At 48.2% G+C, this 25000-nt stretch overlaps 1 protein-coding gene across 1 annotated transcript in view; it reads left to right on the top strand.

Moving 5' to 3' along the window:
* Positions 1–25000, top strand: part of LOC118366619 (unconventional myosin-XVI-like) — a 332663-nt gene that overhangs the window by 2578 nt on the left and 305085 nt on the right. Inside the window, exon 2 of the mRNA XM_052493304.1 lies at positions 24393–24665. Coding sequence (XP_052349264.1) covers positions 24393–24665 — 273 coding nt within the window. The remainder of the gene's footprint in view (positions 1–24392; positions 24666–25000) is intronic.

Genomic DNA, 25000 nt, shown 5'->3' with positions numbered 1-25000 from the left:
CAAGGGACAGTTACAGAGGGGAGGACGAGGGACAGTTAAAGAGGGGAGGACGAGAGACAGTTAAAGAGAGGAGGACGAGAGACAGTTAAAGAGAGGAGGACGAGAGACAGTTAAAGAGAGGAGGACGAGAGACAGTTAAAGAGAGGAGGACGAGAGACAGTTAAAGAGAGGAGGACGAGAGACAGTTAAAGAGAGGAGGACGAGAGACAGTTAAAGAGAGGAGGACGAGAGACAGTTAAAGAGAGGAGGACGAGAGACAGTTAAAGAGAGGAGGACGAGAGACAGTTAAAGAGGGGAGGACGAGAGACAGTTAAAGAGGGGAGGACAAGAGACAGTTAAAGAGGGGAGGACGAGAGACAGTTAAAGAGAGGAGGACTAGAGACAGTTAAAGAGAGGAGGACGAAAGACAGTTAAAGAGAGGAGGACGAAAGACAGTTAAAGAGGGGAGGACGAGAGACAGTTAAAGAGGGGAGGACGAAAGACAGTTAAAGAGGGGAGGACGAGAGACAGTTAAAGAGAGGAGGACGAGAGACAGTTAAAGAGAGGAGGACGAGAGACAGTTAAAGAGAGGAGGACGAGAGACAGTTAAAGAGAGGAGGACGAGAGACAGTTAAAGAGGGGAGGACGAGAGACAGTTAAAGAGAGGAGGACGAGAGACAGTTAAAGAGGGGAGGACGAGAGACAGTTAAAGAGAGGAGGACGAGAGACAGTTAAAGAGAGGAGGACGAAAGACAGTTAAAGAGAGGAGGACGAAAGACAGTTAAAGAGGGGAGGACGAGAGACAGTTAAAGAGGGGAGGACGAGAGACAGTTAAAGAGAGGAGGACGAGAGACAGTTAAAGAGAGGAGGACGAGAGACAGTTAAAGAGAGGAGGACGAGAGACAGTTAAAGAGAGGAGGACGAGGGACAGTTAAAGAAGGGAGGACAAGAGACAGTTAAAGAGGGGAGGACAAGAGACAGTTAAAGAGGGGAGGACGAAAGACAGTTAAAGAGGGGAGGACGAGGGACAGTTAAAGAGGGGAGGACGAGGGACAGTTAAAGAGGGGAGGACGAGAGACAGTTAAAGAGAGGAGGACGAGAGACAGTTAAAGAGAGGAGGACGAGAGACAGTTAAAGAGAGGAGGACAAGGGACAGTTACAGAGGGGAGGACGAGGGACAGTTAAAGAGGGGAGGACGAGAGACAGTTAAAGAGAGGAGGACGAGAGACAGTTAAAGAGAGGAGGACGAGAGACAGTTAAAGAGAGGAGGACGAGAGACAGTTAAAGAGAGGAGGACGAGAGACAGTTAAAGAGAGGAGGACGAGGGACAGTTAAAGAGGGGAGGACGAGAGACAGTTAAAGAGGGGAGGACGAGACAGTTAAAGAGGGGAGGACGAGAGACAGTTAAAGAGGTGAGGACGGGGGACAGTTAAAGAGGGGAGGACGAGGGACAGTTAAAGAGGGGAGGACGAGAGACAGTTAAAGAGGTGAGGATGAGGGACAGTTAAAGAGGGGAGGACGAGAGACAGTTAAAGAGGTGATGATGAGGGACAGTTAGATGTGAGGACGAGGGACAGTTAAAGAGTTGATGATGAGGGACAGTTAAAGAGAGGAGGACAAGGGACAGTTAAAGAGGGGAGGACGAGGGACAGTTAAAGAGGGGAGGAGGAGAGACAGTTAAAGATGGGAGAACGAGGGACCGTGAAAGAGAGGAGGATTGTCACGGTTTTCATAAGGTGAAGGAGAGTCGGACCAAACTGCAGCGTGTATATAGTGATCCATGTTTAATAAAACAAACGTAACACGAATCCAAAACACAAACTCTACAAAACAATAAACGTAATGAAAACCGAAACAGCCTAAACTGGTGCAAACTAACACAGAATAAGGACGTCAAGACACTCAGGACAATCACCCACAATACAACCAAAGAATATGGCTGCCTAAATATGGCTCCCAATCAGAGACAACGATAATTGAGAACCACTTCAGACAGCCATAGACTCTCCTAGAACACTAAGCTACAATCCCACGAAGCTACACACCACATACAAAAACCCATGTCACACCCTGGCCTGACCAAATACATAAAGAAAAACACAAAATACTTCGACCAGGGCGTGACAGGAGGATGGGGGACAGTTAAAGAGAGGAGGATGAGGGACAGTTAAAGAGAGGAGGATGAGGGACCTTTAAAGATGGGAGGATGAGGGACAGATCATGAGTCAGAGAGAAGGTGAATAAAAGATGATTAATTAGATGGGGAGAACGGAGGATGGTCCATGACTAAGAGATTAGGAGAGAGTTATGGCGAGAGAGGGATGGAGAGATAGAGAGAGGGATGGAGAGAGAGAGAGAGAGAGACGGATGGAGAGAGTGTGGGATGGAGAAAGAGGAGGGATGAAGAGTGTGGGATGGAGAAAGAGAGAGGGATGGAGAGATAGAGAGAGGGATGGAGAGAGAGAGAGAGAGGGATGGAGAGAGTGTGGGATGGAGAAAGAGAGAGGGATGAAGAGTGTGGGATGGAGAAAGAGAGAGGGATGGAGAGAGTGGGATGGAGAAAGATATGGATGGAGAGAGAGAGGGATGGAGAGAGTGAGATGGAGAAAGTTATCGATGGAGAGCGAGAGGGATAGAGAGTGTGGGATGGAGAAAGATATGGATGGAGAGAGAGAGGGATGGAGAGAGTGGGATGGAGAAAGAGAGAGGGATGGAGAGAGTGGGATGGAGAAAGATATGGATGGAGAGGGAGAGGGATGGAGAGAGAGAGAGATAGAGAGAGGGATGGAGAGAGTGTGGGATGGAGAGAGTGGGATGGAGAAAGAGAGAGGGATGGAGAGAGTGGGATGGAAAAAGAGAGAGGGATGGAGAGAGGGATGGAGAAAGATATGGATGGAGAGAGAGAGGGATGGAGAGAGTGGGATGGAGAAAGAGAGAGGGATGGAGAGAGGGATGGAGAAAGATATGGATAGAGAGAGAGAGGGATGGAGAGAGTGGGATGGAGAAAGAGAGAGGGATGGAGAGAGGGATGGAGAAAGATATGGATGGAGAGAGAGAGGGATGGAGAGAGTGGGATGGAGAGAGAGGGATGTAGAGAGAGGGATGGAGAAAGATATGGATGGAGAGAGAGGGATAGAGAGAGGGTTGGAGAGAGAGGGATGGAGAGAGGGATGTAGAGAGAGGGATGGAGAAAGATATGGATGGAGAGAGAGGGATGGAGAGAGAGGGATGGGAGAGAGAGGGATGGAGAGAGGGATGGAGAAAGATATGGATGAGAGAGAGAGGGATGGAGAGAGTGGGATGGAGAGAGAGGGATGTAGAGAGAGGGATGGAGAAAGATATGGATGGAGAGAGAGGGATGGAGAGAGAGGGATGGAGAAAGATATGGATGGAGAGAGAGGGATGGAGAGAGAGGGATGGAGAGAGAGGGATGGAGAGAGGAAGCCGGGGATGAAGGGAGGGAAATAGAGAGACAATAAGATACATCTGGAATGGATACATCAGTAGAAGAAAAAGGCTCTCAGGGAGGATGAGCAGTGAATCATTTCTCTTTCCTTTTTTTCTGCTCTTTCTTTCCTCTGTTTTCTGCCGCAATTATTAAGGCTGAAATTGGTAATTGATCATGTTTGTGTGTGCGTGCATCTTCTCACATTTGATGTGGACTGAAGCAGATAGGGACACAGAAGTGGGCTTATAGGTCAGCGGAACATCCCTGCCTCAACCCATCCTTACAGAACTGTGAATGCCGGCGTGCATACATGTATATATGAGTGTGTGTGGATGTACACTGAGTATACAAAATGTTATTTCTATGACAAACTGACCAGGTGAATCCAGGTGAAAGATATGATCATTTTTGATGTCTCTTGTTAAATCCACTTCAGTCAGTGTAGATGAAGGGAAGGAGACAAGTTAAAGAAGATTTTTTAAGCCTTGAGACATTTGTGACATGTATTGTATATGTGTGCCATTCAGAGGGGGAATGGGAAAGACAGGGGTATGGTAGTAGCTGCCAGCCGCACCGGTTTCTATTAAGAACGGCAACAATTTTTCATGCTCAACACTTTCCCACGTGCATCAAGAATGTTTCACCACCCAAAGGACATCCAGCCAACATTTATTAGCATCGGAACAAACTGTTGGAAGCTTTGGATTAAACATGGGTCAATATCCCTGTGAAACGCTTTGGACACCTTGGAGAGTCCATGGCCCGACGAATTCAGGCTGTTCTGAGGGCAAGGCAATATTAGGAAGGTGTTCTTAATCGTTTGTTATACTCAGTACATACAGTTGAAGTCGAAAGTTTACATACACCTTAGTCAAACACATTTAAACTCAGTTTTTCACAATTCCTGACATTTAATCCTAGTAAAAATACCCTGTCTTTGGTCAGTTAGGATCACCACTTTATTTCAAGAATGTGAAATGTCAGAATAGTAGTAGAGAGAATGATTAATATTTCTTTCATCACATTGCCAGTGGGTCAGAAGTTTACAGACACTCAATTTAGTATTCGGTAGCATTGCCTTTAAATTGTTTAACTTGGGTCAAACGATTCGGGAAGCCTTCCACAAGCTTCCCACAATAAGTTGGGTGAATGTTGGCCCATTCCTCCTGACAGAGCTGGTATAACTGAGACAGGTTTGCAGGCCTTGCTCGCACACTCCTTTTCAGTTTTGCCCACAAATGTCATTGTCCATTTGGAAGACCCATTTGCGACCAAGCTTTAGCTTCCTGACTGATGTCTTGAGATGTTGCCTCAATATATCCACATAATTTTCCTACCTCATGATGCCATGTATTTTGTGAAGTGCACCAGTCCCTCCGGCAGTAAAGCACCCACACAACATGATGCTGCCACCCCCGTGCTTCACGGTTGGGATGGTGTTTTTCAGCTTGCAAGCCTCCCCCTTTTTCCTCCAAACATAACAATGGTCATTACGATGGTTTCAACAGACCAGAGGACATTTCTCCAAAAAGTATGATCTTTGTCCCCATGTGCAGTTGCAAACCGTAGTCTGGCTTTTTTATGGCAATTTTGAAGTAGTGGCTTCTTCCTTGCTGAGCGGCCTTTCAGGTTATGTTGATATAGGACTAATTTTACTGTGAATATAGATACTTTTGTACCTGTTTCCTCCAGCATCTTCACACAGTCCTTTGCTGTTGTTCTGGGATTGATTTGCACTTTTTGCATCAAAGTACGTTCATCTCTAGGAGACAGAACGCGTCTCCTTCCTGAGCGGTATGACGGCTGCGTGGTCCCATGGTGTTTATACTTGTGTACTATTGTTTGTACAGATGAACGTGGTACCTTCAGGCGTTTGGAAATTGCTCCCAAGGATGAACCAGACTTGTGGAGGTCTACAATTATTTTTCTGAGGTCTTGGCTGATTTCTTTTGATTTTCCCCATGATGTCAAGCAAAGAGGCACTGAGTTTGAAGGTTGGCCTTGAAATACATCCACAGGTACACCGCCAATTGACTCAAATGATATCAATTAGTCCATCAGAAGCTTGTAAAGCCATGACATAATTTTCAGTAATTTTCCGAGCTGTTTAAAGGCACAGTCAACTTAGTGTATTGTATGTAAACTTCTGACCCACTGGAATTGTGATACAGTGAATTATAAGTGAAATAATATGCCTGTAAACAATTGTTGGAAAAACTACTTGTGTCATGCACAAAGTAGATATCCGAACCGACATGCCAAAAGTGGTTGGAGTGGTTGAAAAACGAGTTTCAATGACTTCAACCTAAGTGTATGTAAACTTCCGACTTCAACTGTATGTGTGCACTGTATGCTAATTCCCAGCCAAGCGCATTGCTGTCAGTGTTATTAAATATAGTCTATAGGGGATATTCCTCAGCAAATCAATAGCTGACAGCCAGGAGATGGGAAAGCAGGGTCTTTTAAAGCAAGATTCTTTCTCGCTCGCTCGCTCGCTCTCTCTGTCCCTCCCTCCCTCCCTCCCTCCCTCCCTCCCTCCCTCCCCTCCCTCCCTCCTCCCTCCCTCCCTCCCTCCCTCCCTCCCTCCCTCCCTCCCTCCCTCCTATCCCTCCCTCTCCTATCTCTCTCTTCACTATATCTCTACCAGTCCCTCTAAATCTCTCTGTTGTGTCCTGTCTATCGCTCACTCACTCTCAATCTCCGGCTGTCCCTTTTCTTGTCCTCTCTCACAGTGACCCTCTCTCCTTCTCCATCCCTCACTCTCTCTCACACCCTCTCACATTCATTAATTCTCTCTTGTCTTGCTCAACGGATATGAAGAATATGTTTTTACATTAGCAACACTTCTTTAGGCTAGACTGATCAGTTGGACTCATCTTAGAGGCTGTACGTCTTTATGTGTGACATCCAGAAATTCAGAAGTGTCACGGTGTGTGTGTGTGTCATATAACATGTTTATGATGGCTGATTTTATAACGCTGACAGGGCAGTTAAATAGAGTCTGATGGTGTGTGTGTGTGTGTGTGTGTGTGTGTGTGTGTGTGTGTGTGTGTGTGTGTGTGTGTGTGTGTGTGTGTGTGTGTGTGTGTGTGTGTGTGTGTGTGTGTGTGTGTGTGTGTGTGTGTGTGTGTGTGTGTGTGTGTGTGTGCAGATGGGCATAAGTAAGCATAAGGCAAGTTGGAATCCAACGATAGAAAGTCATTAACCCTTACCTTAATGATTGATGACCACTCTTGCTGGTCATCAATTATGTCCACGTCCAAGTAAAACTATGAGATCAAGTTGGTTACACAGATACACACACACACACAAGCCAGTGACTTAGCTCTACTCCCACTGGCCCACACTGGCACTCTGTCTAGTTACTACTTTCTCTTTCTCTCTCTCTCCATTCTGTTCTATACAGCCCCCCACTCCATCCCTCTATTCTGCAGTCTATATCACTCTTCCCAGTATTACAAAAGTCAATACAGAGGCCCAGCACTGATAATTCTCCATTGTTTTCTGTGTCCCTGTCTGTAGCTCTCAGTCTATGGTGCTTTGACATAGTTCGCCAGCCTAGGACAGATGTACCCAGCTCTGGTCCATAGACACTCTACTCATCCAGTCCAGATATGACTAGCTCGCTCCTCCAGTCCAGATATTACGAGCTAGCTCCTCCAGTCCTGATATGATTATCTAGCTCCTCCAGTCCAGATATGATTATCTAGCTCCTCCAGTCCAGATATGGCTGGGTTGTGTGTCTCTCCGTGGGGGTAGGTGCTAGCCTCCTCAGGCCAGGCTTCGTTGTGGTGGGTCGGGTCACTAGTTTCTTGGTTATCAAGGTGTACCCTCTTTCTAACTCTGCAAAGTCAGCTTAAGAAGCTGTATAAACTAAGTAGTAGTAAGGGTTATAGTGAGGATGGTGGTGTGTACTGACACAGGGCTGGGCCCACAGAGCAGAGGTCTGGGTTTTTGACGGTAATTGGTTTCTGTGACTGGAGCAGCTTAGTTCACTGCAGCTTTTCTAAAGTGTCTTGAATCCTGGCTTATCAGAGCCCAGAGACAGGAGGAAGAGAGGGAGGGGGGGAAGTGAGGAAGTGAGGAAGGACGATAGGGAGGAAGAGACATGAGGAAGAGAGGGAGGAAGAGAGGGAGGAATAGAGGGAGGAAGAGACATGAGGATGAGACATGAGGAAGAGAGGGAGGAAGAGAGGGAGTAAGAGAGGGAGGAAGAGACATGAGGAAGAGACGGGAGGAAGAGAGGAAGGAAGAGACATGATGATGAGACGGAAGGAAGGGAGGGAGGAAGAGACATGAGGATGAGACGGGAGGAAGAGACATGATTAAGAGAGAGGAAGGAAGAGACATGATTAAGAGAGAGGAAGGAAGAGACATGAGGAAGGAAGATAAATGGTTCAGAGACATGAGAACAAGACATGAGGAAGAGAGGGAGGAAGAGACATGATTAAGAGAGAGGAAGGAAGAGACATGATTAAGAGAGAGGAAGGAAGAGAAATGGTTCAGAGACATGAGGACAAGACATGAGGAAGAGAGGGAGGAAGAGACATGATTAAGAGAGAGGAAGGAAGAGACATGATTAAGAGAGAGGAAGGAAGAGAAATGGTTCAGAGACATGAGGACAAGACGTGAGGATGAGACGGGAGGAAGAGACATGATTAAGAGAGAGGAAGGAAGAGACATGGTTCAGAGACATGAGGACAAGACATGAGGTTGAGAGGGAGGAAGAGACATGAGGAAGAGACATGAGGATGAGACGGGAGGAAGAGACATGATTAAGAGACATGAGGAAGAGACGGGAGGAAGAGAGGGAGGAAGAGACATGAGGAAGAGACGGGAGGAAGAGACATGAGGAAGAGAGGGAGGAAGAGAGGGAGGAAGAGACATGAGGAAGAGACATGAGGAAGAGACATGACGATGAGACGGGAGATCAAGAGGGAGGAAGAGAGGGAGGAAGAGAGGGAGGAAGAGAGGAAAGAAGAGAGGGAGGAATAGACAGGAAGTAGAGAGGGAAGAATAGACAGGAGGAAGAGAGGAAAGAAGAGAGGGAGGAATAGACAGGAAGAAGAGAGGGAGGAATAGACAGGAGGAAGAGATGAAAGAAGAGAGGGAGGAATAGACAGGAGGAAGAGAGGAAAGAAGAGAGGGAGGAATAGACAGGAAGAAGAGAGGGAGGAATAGACAGGAGGAAGAGAGGAAAGAAGAGAAGGAGGAATAGACAGGAGGCAGAGAGGAAAGAAGAGAGGGAGGAATAGACAGGAAGAAGAGAGGGAGGAATAGACAGGGGGAAGAGAGGAAAGAAGAGAGGGAGGAAGAGACATGAGGAAGAGGAGAAGGAAGAGAGGCAGGAAGAGACATGAGGAAGAGACGGGAGGAAGAGAAATGAGGAAGAGAGGGAGGAAGAGACATGAGGAAGAGACATGACGATGATACGGGAGGAAGAGAGGGAGGAAGAGAGTGAGGAAGAGAGGGAGGAAGAGACATGAGGATGAGGGGAAGGGCAGAGGAAGAGACGGGAGGAAGAGACATGAGGAAGAGAGGGAGGAAGAGACATGAGGAAGAGATATGACGATGAGACGGGGGGAAGAGAGGGAGGAAGAGAGGGAGGAAGAGACATGAGGAAGAGACATGACGATGAGACGGGAGGAAGAGAGGAAAGAAGAGAGGGAGGAATAGACAGGAAGAAGAGAGGGAGGAATAGACAGGAGGAAGAGAGGAAAGAAGAGATGGAGGAATAGACAGGACGAAGAGAGGGAGGAATAGACAGGAGGAAGAGAGGAAAGAAGAGAGGGAGGAATAGACAGGAAGAAGAGAGGAAAGAAGAGAGGGAGGAATAGAAAGGAAAAAGAGAGGGAGGAATAGACAGGAGTAAGAGAGGAAAGAAGAGAGGAAGGAATAGACAGGAGTAAGAGAGGAAAGAAGAGAGGGAGGAATAGACAGGAAGAAGAGAGGGAGGAATAGACAGGAGGAAGAGAGGAAAGAAGAGAGGGAGGAATAGACAGGAGGAAGAGAGGAAAGAAGAGAGGGAGGATTAGACAGGAAGAAGAGAGGGAGGAATAGACAGGAGGAAGAGAGGAAAGAAGAGCGGGAGGAATAGACAGGAAGAAGAGAGGGAGGAATAGACAGGAGTAAGAGAGGGAGGAAGAGAGGGACGAAGACAGGGAGGAATAGAGGGAGGAAGAGACATGAGGAAGAGACATGAGGAAGAGAGGGAGGAAGAGACATGAGGAAGAGACATGAGGAAGAGAGGGAGGAAGAGACATGAGGATGAGACGGGAGGAAGAGACATGATTAAGAGAGAGGAAGGAAGAGACATGAGGATGAGACGGGAGGAAGTGATATGATTAAAAGACATGAGGAAGAGGCATGAGGATGAGACGGAAGGAAGGGAGGGAGGAAGAGACATGAGGATGAGACGGGAGGAAGAGACATGATTAAGAGAGAAGAAGGAAGAGACATGGTTCAGAGACATGAGGACAAGACATGAGTAAGAGAGGGAGGAAGAGACATGAGGAAGAGGCATGGGGATGAGACAGGAGGAAGAGATATGATTAAGAGACATGAGGAAGAGACATGAGGATGAGAAGGGAGGAAGAGACATGATTAAGAGACATGAGGATGAGACGGGAGGAAGAGACATGATTAAGAGACATGAGGAAGAGAGGGAGGAAGAGACATGAGGATGAGACGGGAGGAAGCGAGGGAGGAAGAGAGGGAGGAAGAGACATGAGGATGAGACGTGAGGAAGCGAGGGAGGAAGAGAGGGAGGAGGAGAGGGAGGAAGAGACATGAGGAAGAGGGGAAGGAAGAGAGGAAGGAAGAGAAATGAGGAAGAGACATGAGGAAGAGAGGGAGGAAGAGAGGGAGGAAGAGAGGGAGGAAGAGAGGGAGGAAGAGACATGAGGAAGAGACATGACAATGAGACGGGAGGAAGAGAGGGAGGAAGAGAGGGAGGAAGAGACATGAGGAAGAGACATGACGATGAGACGGGAGGAAGAGAGGGAGGAAGAGACATGAGGATGAGATGGGAGGAAGCGAGGGAGGAAGAGAGGGAGGAAGAGAGGGAGGAAGAGAGGGAGGAATAGACAGGAAGAAGAGAGGGAGGAATAGACAGGAGGAAGAGAGGAAAGAAGAGAGGGAGGAATAGACAGGAAGAAGAGAGGGAGGAATAGACAGGAGTAAGAGAGGAAAGAAGAGAGGGAGAAATAGACAGGAGGAAGAGAGGAAAGAAGAGAGGGAGGAATAGACAGGAAGAAGAGAGGGAGGAATAGAAAGGAGGAAAAGAGGAAAGAAGAGAGGGAGGAATAGGCAGGAAGAAGAGAGGGAGGAATAGACAGGAGGAAGAGAGGAAAGAAGAGAGGGAGGATTAGACAGGAAGAAGAGAGGGAGGAAGAGAGGGAGGAATAGACAGGAGGAAGAGAAGAAAGAAGAGAGGGAGGAATAGGCAGGAAGAAGATAGGGAGGAATAGACAGGAGGAAGAGAGGAAAGATGAGAGGGAGGAATAGACAGGAAGAAGAGAGGAATGAAGAGAGGGAGGAATGGACAGGAGGAAGAGAGGAAAGAAGGGAGGGAGGAATAGACAGGAGTAAGAGAGGAAAGAAGAGAGGGAGGAATAGACAGGAGGAAGAGAGGAAAGAAGAGAGGGAGGAATAGACAGGAAGAAGAGAGGGAGGAATAGACAGCAGGAAGAGACGAAAGAAGAGAGGGAGGAATAGACAGCAGGAAGAGACGAAAGAAGAGAGGGAGGAATAGGCAGGAAGAAGAGAGGGAGAAATAGACAGGAGGAAGAGAGGAAAGAATGGAGGGAGGAATAGACAGGAGTAAGAGAGGGAGGAAGAGACATGAGGAAGAGATATGACGATGAGACGGGGGGAAGAGAGGGAGGAAGAGAGGGAGGAAGAGACATGAGGAAGAGACATGACGATGAGACGGGAGGAAGAGAGGAAAGAAGAGAGGGAGGAATAGACAGGAAGTAGAGAGGGAGGAATAGACAGGAGGAAGAGAGGAAAGAAGAGAGGGAGGAATAGACAGGAAGAAGAGAGGAAAGAAGAGAGGGAGGAATATAAAGGAAAAAGAGAGGGAGGAATAGACAGGAGTAAGAGAGGAAAGAAGAGAGGGAGGAATAGACAGGAGTAAGAGAGGAAAGAAGAGAAGGAGGAATAGACAGGAGGAAGAGAGGAAAGAAGAGAGGGAGGATTAGACAGGAAGAAGAGAGGGAGGAATAGACAGGAGGAAGAGAGGAAAGAAGAGCGGGAGGAATAGACAGGAAGAAGAGAGGGAGGAATAGACAGGAGGAAGAGAGGAAAGAAGAGAAGGAGGAATAGACAGGAGGAAGAGAGGAAAGAAGAGAGGGAGGATTAGACAGGAAGAAGAGAGGGAGGAATAGACAGGAGGAAGAGAGGAAAGAAGAGCGGGAGGAATAGATAGGAAGAAGAGAGGGAGGAATAGACAGGAGTAAGAGAGGGAGGAAGAGAGGGACGAAGAGAGGGAGGAATAGAGGGAGGAAGAGACATGAGGAAGAGACATGAGGAAGAGAGGGAGGAAGAGACATGAGGAAGAGACATGAGGAAGAGAGGGAGGAAGAGACATGAGGATGAGACGGGAGGAAGAGACATGATTAAGAGAGAGGAAGGAAGAGACATGAGGATGAGACGGGAGGAAGTGATATGATTAAGAGACATGAGGAAGAGGCATGAGGATGAGACGGAAGGAAGGGAGGGAGGAAGAGACATGAGGATGAGACGGGAGGAAGAGACATGATTAAGAGAGAAGAAGGAAGAGACATGGTTCAGAGACATGAGGACAAGACATGAGGAAGAGAGGGAGGAAGAGACATGATTAAGAGACATGAGGATGAGACGGGAGGAAGAGACATGATTAAGAGACATGAGGAAGAGACATGAGGATGAGACGGGAGGAAGAGACATGATTAAGAGACATGAGGATGAGACGGGAGGAAGAGACATGATTAAGAGACATGAGGAAGAGAGGGAGGAAGAGACATGAGGATGAGACGTGAGGAAGCGAGGGAGGAAGAGAGGGAGGAGGAGAGGGAGGAAGAGACATGAGGAAGAGGGGAAGGAAGAGAGGAAGGAAGAGACATGAGGAAGAGACATGATTAAGAGAGAAAAAGCAAGAGACATGGTTCAGAGACATGAGGACAAGACATGAGGAAGAGGCATGGGGATGAGACAGGAGGAAGAGATATGATTAAGAGACATGAGGAAGAGACATGAGGATGAGACGGGAGGAAGAGACATGATTAAGAGACATGAGGATGAGACGGGAGGAAGAGAGGGAGGAAGAGACATGAGGATGAGACGGGAGAAAGCGAGGGAGGAAGAGAGGGAGGAAGAGACATGAGGAAGAGAGGGAGGAAGAGAGGGAGGAAGAGAGGGAGGAAGAGAGGGAGGAAGAGACATGAGGAAGAGACATGACGATGAGACGGGAGGAAGAGAGGGAGGAAGAGAGGGAGGAAGAGAGGGAGGAAGAGACATGAGGAAGAGACATGACGATGAGACGGGAGGAAGAGAGGGAGGAAGAGACATGAGGATGAGATGGGAGGAAGCGAGGGAGGAAGAGAGGGAGGAAGAGAGGGAGGAAGAGAGGGAGGAAGAGACATGAGGAAGAGACATGAAGAGACATGAGACGGGAGGAAGAGAGGAAAGAAGAGAGGGAGGAATAGACAGGAGGAATAGAGGAAAGAAGAGAGGGAGGAATAGACAGGAAGAAGAGAGGGAGGAATAGACAGGAGGAAGAGAGGAAAGAAGAGAGGGAGGAATAGACAGGAAGAAGAGAGGGAGGAATAGACAGGAGGAAGAGAGGAAAGAAGGGAGGGAGGATTAGACAGGAAGAAGAGACGGGAGGAATAGACAGGAGGAAGAGAGGAAAGAAGAGAGGGAGGAATAGACAGGAAGAAGAGAGGGAGGAATAGACAGGAGTAAGAGAGGAAAGAAGAGAGGGAGAAATAGACAGGAGGAAGAGAGGAAAGAAGAGAGGGAGGAATAGACATGAAGAAGAGAGGGAGGAATAGAAAGGAGGAAAAGAGGAAAGAAGAGAGGGAGGAATAGGCAGGAAGAAGAGTGAGGAATAGACAGGAGGAATAGAGGAAAGAAGAGAGGGAGGATTAGACAGGAAGAAGAGAGGGAGGAAGAGAGGGAGGAATAGACAGGAGGAAGAGAAGAAAGAAGAGAGGGAGGAATAGGCAGGAAGAAGATAGGGAGGAATAGACAGGAGGAAGAGAGGAAAGATGAGAGGGAGGAATAGACAGGAAGAAGAGAGGAATGAAGATAGGGAGGAATGGACAGGAGGAAGAGAGGAAAGAAGGGAGGGAGGAATAGACAGGAGGAAGAAAGGAAAGAAGAGAGGGAGGAATAGACAGGAGGAAGAGAGGAAAGAAGAGAGGGAGGAATAGACAGGAGGAAGAGAGGAAAGAAGAGAGGGAGGAATAGACAGGAAGAAGAGAGGGAGGAATAGACAGCAGGAAGAGACGAAAGAAGAGAGGGAGGAATAGACAGAGAGAAGAGAGGGAGGAATAGACAGCAGGAAGAGACGAAAGAAGAGAGGGAGGAATAGGCAGGAAGAAGAGAGGAAGGAATAGACAGGAGGAAGAGAGGAAAGAAGAGAGGGAGGAATAGGCAGGAAGAAGAGAGGGAGGAATAGACAGGAGGAAGAGAGGAAAGAAGAGAGGGAGGATTAGACAGGAAGAAGAGAGGGAGGAAGAGAGGGAGGAATAGACAGGAGGAAGAGAAGAAAGAAGTGAGGGAGGAATAGACAGGAAGAAGAGAGGGAGGAATAGACAGCAGGAAGAGACGAAAGAAGAGAGGGAGGAATAGACAGAAAGAAGAGAGGGAGGAATAGACAGCAGGAAGAGACGAAAGAAGAGAGGGAGGAATAGGCAGGAAGAAGAGAGGGAGGAATAGACAGGAGGAAGAGGGGAAAGAAGAGAGGGAGGAATATACAGTTAGAAGAGAGGGAGGAATAGACAGGAGGAAGAGAGGGAGGAATAGACAGGAGGAAGAGAGGAAAGAAGAGAGGGAGGAATAGACAGGAAGAAGAGAGGGAGGAATAGACAGGAGTAAGAGAGGAAGGAAGAGAGGGAGGAAGAGAGGGAGGAATAGAGGGAGGAAGAGACATGAGGAAGAGACATGAGGAAGAGAGGGAGGAAGAGACATGAGGAAGAGACATGAGGATGAGACGGGAGGAAGAGACATGATTAAGAGAGAGGAAGGAAGAGACATGAGGATGAGACGGGAGGAAGTGATATGATTAAGAGACATGAGGAAGAGGCATGAGGATGAGACGGAAGGAAGGGAGGGAGGAAGAGACATGAGGATGAGACGGGAGGAAGAGACATGATTAAGAGAGAAGAAGGAAGAGACATGGTTCAGAGACATGAGGACAAGACATGAGGAAGAGAGGGAGGAAGAGACGTGAGGAAGAGGCATGGGGATGAGACGGGAGGAAGAGACATGATTAAGAGACATGAGGATGAGACGGGAGGAAGATACAAGATTAAGAGACATGAGGAAGAGAGGGAGGAAGAGACATGAGGATGAGACGGGAGGAAGCGAGGGAGGAAGAGAGGGAGATAGAGACATGAGGATGAGACGTGAGGAAGCGAGGGAGGAAGAGAGGGAGTAAGAGAGGGAGGAAGAGACATGAGGAAGAGGGGAAGGAAGAGAGGAAGGAAGAGACATGAGGAAGTGACATGAGGAAGAGAGGGAGGAAGAGACATGAGGAAGAGATATGTCGATGAGACGGGAGGAAGAGAGGGAGGAAGAGAGGGAGGAAGAGAGGGAGGAAGAGAGGGAGGAAGAGACATGAGGAAGAGACATGACGATGAGACGGGAGGAAGAGAGGGAGGAAGAGAGGGAGGAAGAGACATGAGGAAGAGACATGACGATGAGACGGGAGGAAGAGAGGGAGGAAGAGACATGAGGATGAGACAGGAGGAAGCGAGGGAGGAAGAGAGGGAGGAAGAGAGGGAGGAAGAGACATGAGGAAGAGGGGAAGGGCAGAGGAAGAGACGGGAGGAAGAGACATGAGGAAGAGAGAGAGGAAGAGACATGAGGAAGAGATATGACGATGAGACGGGAGGAAGAGAGGGAGGAAGAGAGGGAGGAAGAGAGGGAGGAAGAGACATGAGGAAGAGACATGACGATGAGACGGGAGGAAGAGAGGAAAGAAGAGAGGGAGGAATAGACAGGAGGAAGAGAGGAAAGAAGAGAGGGAGGAATAGACAGGTAGAAGAGAGGGAGGAATAGACAGGAGGAAGAGAGCAAAAAGAGAGGGAGGAATAGACAGGAAGAAGAGAGTGAGGAATAGACAGGAGGAAGAGAGGAAAGATGAGAGGGAGGAATAGACAGGAAGAAGAGAGGAATGAAGAGAAGGAGGAATGGACAGGAGGAAGAGAGGAAAGAAGAGAGGGAGGAATAGACAGGAAGAAGAAAGGAAAGAAGAGAGGGAGGAATAGACAGGAGGAAGAGAGGAAAGAAGAAGAAAGGGAGGAATAGACAGGAAGAAGAGAGGGAGGAATAGACAGGAGTAAGAGAGGAAAGAAGAGAGGGAGGAATAGACAGGAGGAAGAGAGGAAAGAAGATAGGGAGTTATAGACAGGAGGAAGAGAGGAAAGAAGAGAGGGAGGAATAGACAGGAGGAAGAGAGGAAAGAAGAAGAAAGGGAGGAATAGACAGGAGGAAGACAGGAAAGAAGAAGAAAGGGAGGAATAGACAGGAGGAAGACATGAAAGAAGAAGAAAGGGAGGAATAGACAGGAGGAAGAGATGAAAGAAGAAGAAAGGGAGGAATAGACAGGAGGAAGAGAGGAAAGAAGAAGAAAGGGAGGAATAGACAGGAGGAAGAGAGGAAAGAAGAAGAAAGGGAGGAATAGACAGGAGGAAGGGAGGAAAGAAGAAGAAAGGGAGGAATAGACAGGAGGAAGAGATGAAAGAAGAGGGGGAGGAATAGACAGGAAAAAGAGAGGGAGGAATAGACAGGAGGAAGAGAGGAAAGAAGATAGGGAGGAATAGACAGGAAGAAGAGAGGTAGGAATAGACAGGAAGAAGAGAGGGAGGAATAGACAGGAGTAAGAGAGGAAAGAAGAGAGGGAGGAATAGACATGAGTAAGAGAGGAAAGAAGAGAGGGAGGAATAGACAGGAGGAAGAGAGGAAAGAATAGAGGGATGAATAGACAGGAGGAAGACAGGAAAGAAGAGAGGGAGGAATAGACAGGAAGAAGAGAGGGAGGAATAGACAGGAGGAAGAGAGGAAAGAAGAGAGGGATGAATAGACAGGAAGAAGAGAGGGAGTTATAGACAGGAGGAAAAGAGGAAAGAAGAGAGGGAGGAATAGACAGGAGGAAGAGAGGAAAGAAGAGAGGGATGAATAGACAGGAAGAAGAGAGGGAGGAATAGACAGGAGTAAGAGAGGAAAGAAGAGAGGGAGGAATAGACAGGAGGAAGAGAGGAAAGAAGAGAGGGAGGAATAGACAGGAAGAAGAGAGGGAGGAATAGAAAGGAGGAAGAGAGGAAAGAAGAGAGGGAGGAATAGGCAGGAAGAAGAGAGGGAGGAATAGACAGGAGGAAGAGAGGAAAGAAGAGAGGGAGGAATAGACAGGAAGAAGAGAGGGAGGAATAGACAGGAGGAAGAGAGGAAAGAAGAGAGGGAGGAATAGACAGGAAGAAGAGAGGGAGGAATAGACAGGAGGAAGAGAGGAAAGAAGAGAGGGAGGAATAGACAGGAAGAAGAGAGGGAGGAATAGACAGGAGGAAGAGAAGAAAGAAGAGAGGGAGGAATAGACAGGAAGAAGAGAGGGAGGAATAGACAGGAGGAAGAGAGGAAAGAAGAGAGGGAGGAATAGACAGGTAGAAGAGAGGGAGGAATAGACAGGAGGAAGAGAGCAAAAAAGAGAGGGAGGAATAGACAGGAAGAAGAGAGTGAGGAATAGACAGGAGGAAGAGAGGAAAGATGAGAGGGAGGAATAGACATGAAGAAGAGAGGAATGAAGAGAAGGAGGAATGGACAGGAGGAAGAGGGGAAAGAAGAGAGGGAGGAATAGACAGGAGGAAGAAAGGAAAGAAGAGAGGGAGGAATAGACAGGAGGAAGAGAGGAAAGAAGAGGGAGGGAGGAAGAAGACAGGAAGAAGAGAGGAGGAATAGACAGGAGGAAGAGAGCAAAGAAGAAGAGAGGGAGGAATAGACAGGAGGAAGAGAGCAAAGAAGAAGAAAGGGAGGAATAGACAGGAAGAAGAGAGGGAGGAATAGACAGGAGTAAGAGAGGAAAGAAGATAGGGAGTTATAGACAGGAGGAAGCGAGGAAAGAAGAGAGGGAGGAATAGACAGGAGGAAGAGAGGAAAGAAGATAGGGAGTTATAGACAGGAGGAAGAGAGGAAAGAAGAGAGGGAGGAATAGACAGGAGTAAGAGAGGAAAGAAGAGAGGGATGAATAGACAGGAAGAAGAGAGGGAGTTATAGACAGGAGGAAAAGAGGAAAGAAGAGAGGGAGGAATAGACAGGAGGAAGAGAGGAAAGAAGAGAGGGAGGAATAGACAGGAGGAAGAGAGGAAAGAAGAGAGGGAGGAATAGACAGGAGGAAGAGATGAAAGAAGAGAGGGAGGAATAGACAGGAGGAAAAGAGGAAAGAAGAGGGGGAGGAATAGAGAGGAAGAAGAGAGGGAGGAATAGACAGGAGTAAGAGAGGAAAGAAGAGAGGGAGGAATAGACAGGAAGAAGAGAGGGAGGAATAGACAGGAGTAAGAGAGGAAAGAAGAGAGGGAGGAATAGACAGGAGGAAGAGAGGAAAGAAGAGAGGGAGGAATAGACAGGAAGAAGAGAGGGAGGAATAGAAAGGAGGAAGAGAGGAAAGAAGAGAGGGAGGAATAGGCAGGAGTAAGAGAGGAAAGAAGAGAGGGAGGAATAGACAGGAGGAAGAGAGGAAAGAAGAGAGGGAGGAATAGACAGGAAGAAGAGAGGGAGGAAGAGAAAGGAGGAAGAGAGGAAAGAAGAGAGGGAGGAATAGGCAGTAAGAAGAGAGGGAGGAATAGACAGGAGGAAGAGAGGAAAGAAGAGAGGGAGGAATAGACAGGAAGAAGAGAGGGAGGAATAGACAGGAGGAAGAGAGGAAAGAAGAGAGGGAGGAATAGACAGGAAGAAGAGAGGGAGGAATAGACAGGAGGAAGAGAGGAAAGAAGAGAGGGAGGAATAGACAGGAAGAAGAGAGGGAGGAATAGACAGGAGGAAGAGAAGAAAGAAGAGAGGGAGGAATAGACAGGAAGAAGAGAGGAGGAATAGACAGGAGGAAGAGAGGAAAGAAGAGAGGAGGAATAGACAGGTAGAAGAGAGGGAGGAATAGACAGGAGGAAGAGAGCAAAAAAGAGAGGGAGGAATAGACAGGAAGAAGAGAGTGAGGAATAGACAGGGGGAAGAGAGGAAAGATGAGAGGGAGGAATAGACAGGAAGAAGAGAGGAATGAAGAGAGAAGGAGGAATGGACAGGAGGAAGAGAGGAAAGAAGAGAGGGAGGAATAGACAGGAGGAAGAAAGGAAAGAAGAGAGGGAGGAATAGACAGGAGGAAGAGAGGAAAGAAGAGAGGGAGGAATAGACAGGAGGAAGAGAGGAAAGAAGAGAGGGAGGAATAGACAGGAAGAAGAAAGGAAAGAAGAGAGGGAGGAATAGACAGGAGTAAGAGAGGAAAGAAGATAGGGAGTTATAGACAGGAGGAAGAGAGGAAAGAAGAGAGGGAGGAATAGACAGGAGGAAGAGAGGAAAGAAGATAGGGAGTTATAGACAGGAGGAAGAGAGGAAAGAAGAGAGGGAGGAATAGACAGGAGGAAGAGAGGAAAGAAGAAGAAAGGGAGGAATAGACAGGAGGAAGAGAGGAAAGAAGAAAGGGAGGAATAGACAGGAGGAAGAGATGAAAGAAGAAGAAAGGGAGGAATAGACAGGAGGAAGAGAGGAAAGAAGAAGAAAGGGAGGAATAGACAGGAGGAAGAGAGGAAAGAAGAAGAAAGGGAGGAATAGACAGGAGGAAGAGAGGAAAGAAGAAGAAAGGGAGGAATAGACAGGAGGAAGAGATGAAAGAAGAGGGGGAGGAATAGACAGGAAAAAGAGAGGGAGGAATAGACAGGAGGAAGAGAGGAAAGAAGATAGGGAGGAATAGACAGGAAGAAGAGAGGAATGAAGAGAGGGAGGAATAGACAGGAAGAAGAGAGGGAGGAATAGACAGGAGTAAGAGAGGAAAGAAGAGAGGGAGGAATAGACACGAGTAAGAGAGGAAAGAAGAGAGGGAGGAATAGACAGGAGGAAGAGAGGAAAGAATAGAGGGATGAATAGACAGGAGGAAGAGAGGAAAGAAGAGAGGGAGGAATAGACAGGAAGAAGAGAGGGAGGAATAGACAGGAGGAAGAGAGTAAAGAAGAGAGGGAGGAATAGACAGGAAGAAGAGAGGGAGTTATAGACAGGAGGAAAAGAGGAAAGAAGAGAGGGAGGAATAGACAGGAGGAAGAGAGGAAAGAAGAGAGGGAGGAATAGACAGGAGGAAGAGAGGAAAGAAGAGAGGGAGGAATAGACAGGAGGAAGAGATGAAAGAAGAGAGGGAGGAATAGACAGGAGGAAGAGAGGAAAGAAGAGAGGGAGGAATAGACAGGAAGAAGAGAGGGAGGAATAGACAGGAGGAAGCGAGGAAAGAAGAGAGGGAGGAATAGACAGGAAGAAGAGAGGGAGGAATAGACAGGAGGAAGAGAAGAAAGAAGAGAGGGAGGAATAGACAGGAAGAAGAGAGGGAGGAATAGACAGGAGGAAGAGAGGAAAGAAGAGAGGGAGGAATAGACAGGTAGAAGAGAGGGAGGAATAGACAGGAGGAAGAGAGCAAAAAAGAGAGGGAGGAATAGACAGGAAGAAGAGAGTGAGGAATAGACAGGAGGAAGAGAGGAAAGATGAGAGGGAGGAATAGACAGGAAGAAGAGAGGAATGAAGAGAAGGAGGAATGGACAGGAGGAAGAGAGGAAAGAAGAGAGGGAGGAATAGACAGGAGGAAGAAAGGAAAGAAGAGAGGGAGGAATAGACAGGAGGAAGAGAGGAAAGAAGAGAGGGAGGAATAGACAGGAGGAAGAGAGGAAAGAAGAGAGGGAGGAATAGACAGGAAGAAGAAAGGAAAGAAGAGAGGGAGGAATAGACAGGAGTAAGAGAGGAAAGAAGATAGGGAGTTATAGACAGGAGGAAGAGAGGAAAGAAGAGAGGGAGGAATAGACAGGAGGAAGAGAGGAAAGAAGATAGGGAGTTATAGACAGGAGGAAGAGAGGAAAGAAGAGAGGGAGGAATAGACAGGAGGAAGAGAGGAAAGAAGAAGAAAGGGAGGAATAGACAGGAGGAAGAGAGGAAAGAAGAAAGGGAGGAATAGACAGGAGGAAGAGATGAAAGAAGAAGAAAGGGAGGAATAGACAGGAGGAAGAGAGGAAAGAAGAAGAAAGGGAGGAATAGACAGGAGGAAGAGAGGAAAGAAGAAGAAAGGGAGGAATAGACAGGAGGAAGAGAGGAAAGAAGAAGAAAGGGAGGAATAGACAGGAGGAAGAGATGAAAGAAGAGGGGGAGGAATAGACAGGAAAAAGAGAGGGAGGAATAGACAGGAGGAAGAGAGGAAAGAAGATAGGGAGGAATAGACAGGAAGAAGAGAGGAATGAAGAGAGGGAGGAATAGACAGGAAGAAGAGAGGGAGGAATAGACAGGAGTAAGAGAGGAAAGAAGAGAGGAGGAATAGACACGAGTAAGAGAGGAAAGAAGAGAGGGAGGAATAGACAGGAGGAAGAGAGGAAAGAATAGAGGGATGAATAGACAGGTGGAAGAGAGGAAAGAAGAGAGGGAGGAATAGACAGGAAGAAGAGAGGAGGAATAGACAGGAGGAAGAGAGTAAAGAAGAGAGGGAGGAATAGACAGGAAGAAGAGAGGGAGTTATAGACAGGAGGAAAAGAGGAAAGAAGAGAGGGAGGAATAGACAGGAGGAAGAGAGGAAAGAAGAGAGGGAGGAATAGACAGGAGGAAGAGAGGAAAGAAGAGAGGGAGGAATAGACAGGAGGAAGAGATGAAAGAAGAGAGGGAGGAATAGACAGGAGGAAAAAGAGGAAAGAAGAGGGGGAGAAATAGACAGGAAAAAGAGAGGGAGGAATAGACAGGAAGAAGAGAGGGAGCGAGAGTTGAAAGGGGTGAAAGAGGGAGCGAGATTTGAAAGGGGTGAAAGAGGGAACGAGAGTTGAAAGGGGTGAAAGAGGGAGCGAGAGTTGAAAGGGGTTAAAGAGGGAGCTAGAGTTGAAAGGGGTGAAAGAGGGAACGAGAGTTGAAAGGGGTGAAAGAGGGAGCAGGAGTTGAAAGGGGTGAAAGAGGGAGCGAGAGTTGAAAGGGGTGAGAGGGAGCGAGAGTTGAAAGGGGTGAAAGAGGGAGCGAGAGTTGAAAGGGGTGAAAGAGGGAGCAGGAGTTGAAAGGGGTGAGAGGGAGCGAGAGTTGAAAGGGGTGAAAGAGGGTGCGAGAGTTGAAAGGGGTGAAAGAGGGAACGAGAGTTGAAAGGGGTGAAAGAGGGAGCAGGAATTGAAAGGGGTGAAAGAGGGAGCGAGAGTTGAAAGGGGTGAAATAGGGAGCGAGGTTTGAAAGGGGTGAGAGGGAGCGAGAGTTGAAAGGGGTGAAATAGGGAGCGAGAGTTGAAAGGGGTGGAAGATGGAGCGAGAGTTGAAAGGGGTGAAAGAGGGAGTGAGAGTTGAAAGGGGTGAAAGAGGGAGTGAGAGTTGAAAGGGGTGAAAGAGGGAGTGAGAGTTGAAAGATGGTAACATTTGAGCATTGTGCATGGCCAACTGTCTGTCTGGGAGGCAGGTGTGTAGATTATTATCTGAAGCAAAAGCAGTTAGAGACACAGTAACATCACCCCAGCCATGTCTGTTATGGATACAAATGTGTCTAATTTTTTGGCATTTGTGTGTGTTCAGCGCTGTGCATGTGCTTATGGGTCTCTGAAGAGATTATGAGGTGAACAGCTTCAGAGAAAAGCACTGCAGCGCTCATTTCTATAGCAGCATGACAGAACAAACTGCAGTGATTCATGCTCCTCTTTAAAAAGTGTAGCAGGCAGGGAGGAGAGAAAAGAGAAAGATGAAGGGAGAGACAAATGAAGAAAGAGAGAAAGAGAGAGGGGGAGAGAGAGGGTGATGGGAAGAGGGACGTGAAAAGGCTGCAGTACTTTAAAAAACGTCCCACTGTCCATGCTTTAAACCTCACCAGCAGCCTGCTGCACAATCCTGCTGAATCACACACACATGAAGGGGGGGAGGGAGTGTGAAAGAGAGGGAGAGGGGAAGGGAGGGAGGGGTGTGGGAGAGAGGGAGGGAGGAGTCTGACAGGGGGGAGGGAGGGGTGTGAGAGAAGGGGAGAGTGGAAGGGAGCGAGGTGTGTGAGAGAGAGGGATAGAGTGGGAGGAATCTGACAGTGAGGGAGGAGGGAGGGGTTTCGGAGAGAGGGAGGGAGGAGTGTGAGAGAGAGGGAGAGAGGGAGGGAGGGTGTGAGAGACAGAGGGGGATGGAGGAGTGGGAGAGAGGAAGGGGTGTGAGAGAGGGGGAGGGAGGGAAGGTGTGAGAGAGGGGAGAGAGGAGAGAGAGAGAGAGAGAGAGAGAGAGAGAGAGAGAGAGAGAGAGAGAGAGAGAGAGAGAGAGAGAGAGAGAGAGAGAGAGAGAGAGAGAGAGAGAGAGGGAAGGGGTGTGAGAGAGGGAGAGAGGAGGTGAGCGAGAGAGAGAGAGAGAGAGAGAGAGAGAAAGATAAGTGTAAGGAGAGGGGGAGGGAGGGAGGGAGGGAGGGAGGGAGGGAGGGAGGGAGGGAGGGAGGGAGGGAGGGAGGGAGGGAGGGAAGGTTTAAAGGGAGCGAGAGGCGGAAGACGGTCAAACAGGCAATGTGACCAAGGGAGGGAGAGGAAGAAAGGAAAGAGAGGGATGAAAAGGAAGAATATCAGAAAACAGGAAATTGGAGTGTGTTAAAAGAAGAGGCAGAGGGCAGACAGATAGACAAGCAGACAGGGATGGAGGAGATGAGCAGAGAGGGAGTGTGTTAAAAGAAGAGGCAGAGGGCAGACAGATAGACAAGCAGACAGGGATGGAGGAGATGAGCAGAGAGGGAGTGTGTTAAAAGAAGAGGCAGAGGGCAGACAGATAGACAAGCAGACAGGGATGGAGGAGATGAGCAGAGAGGGAGTGTGTTAAAAGAAGAGGCAGAGGGCAGACAGATAGACAAGCAGACAGGGATGGAGGAGATGAGCAGAGAGGGAGTGTGTTAAAAGAAGAGGCAGAGGGCAGACAGATAGACAAGCAGACAGGGATGGAGGAGATGAGCAGAGAGGGAGTGTGTTAAAAGAAGAGGCAGAGGGCAGACAGATAGACAAGCAGACAGGGATGGAGGAGATGAGCAGAGAGGGAGTGTGTTAAAAGAAGAGGCAGAGGGCAGACAGATAGACAAGCAGACAGGGATGGAGGAGATGAGCAGAGAGGGAGCGTGTGACTCAGGAAGAGGAGGAGAAAAGCCACTATCTCTATTTATCTGCAAAGGTACTAATATTGACCTGAATGACTGCACTCATTACTGCTGTCTTTTTCACACACTCATACATTACACACGTCACCAAATCATTGCAAACTTTCTTCTGAAGCGTATTGCATAAGGGGGCAAACTTAGATCTTCTTGAATATGACTTTTTACAGATTTTCATCACAAAACATGATATGCTAATGCATTTCTCTCTCTTCTTTTCTCCCTCCCTCCCTCACTCCCTCGCTCCCCGCCTCCCCTCCCCTCCCCCTCCCTCCCTCCCTCCCTCCCTCCCTCCCTCCCTCCCTCCCCCTCCCTCCCTCCCTCCCTCGCTCCCCGCCTCCCTCCCCCTCCCCTCGCTCACTCCCCCTCCCTCCCTCCCCCTCCCTCCCTCCCCCCCTCCCTCCCTCCGCAGGTTGTTTTCAGCTATGTAACGTGTTTCGTCAGAACATGGAGATCGACCAGTGTCTGCTGGAGTCTCTCCCGTTTGGCCAGCGGCAGCGGCTGGTCAGGAGAATGCGCTGTGACCAAATAAGGGCGTACTACGAGCGGGAGAACACCCTGCAGAAACCGGGAGGCGGAGTCAAGGTCAAAGCCCCGTCCACCAGCCACAGGAAGAGGCACCGCATTTGCTTCAGCCTTGATGATGTCATACAGGATGCCATCATACGGCACGATGACAAAGAAGGTGGGTGTGTTTATTTCTGTGTGTTTGAGAGCGGGAGGGGAGCGAGGGGGGTTAGCTACACTCTTTGAAAAAAGGGTTCCATAATGGTTCTTTGGCTGTTCCAGGGAGAACCCTCTTTGGTTCCATGTAGAAGGTCCTACAGCAGAAGAACCATTTTAGGTTCAAGTTAGCATACTCCCACTTGAGTGTTAAAGCTAGTTTTGATCTATTTCCAGGGTTTATATCTATCAGCAAAACTGTCCTAGATTTGTGAAGCCGATGCATCATATATGAGTTCTATAAGATTCCATTTGAACTATTGAGTTCTGGCAGTTCTATGAGCTTTGAGTCAGTGC

This window comes from Oncorhynchus keta, chromosome 34 (assembly GCF_023373465.1).
Source record: "Oncorhynchus keta strain PuntledgeMale-10-30-2019 chromosome 34, Oket_V2, whole genome shotgun sequence".
Classification (NCBI taxonomy): Eukaryota; Metazoa; Chordata; class Actinopteri; order Salmoniformes; family Salmonidae; genus Oncorhynchus; species Oncorhynchus keta.
This window is presented reverse-complemented; position numbering and strand designations above follow the sequence as displayed.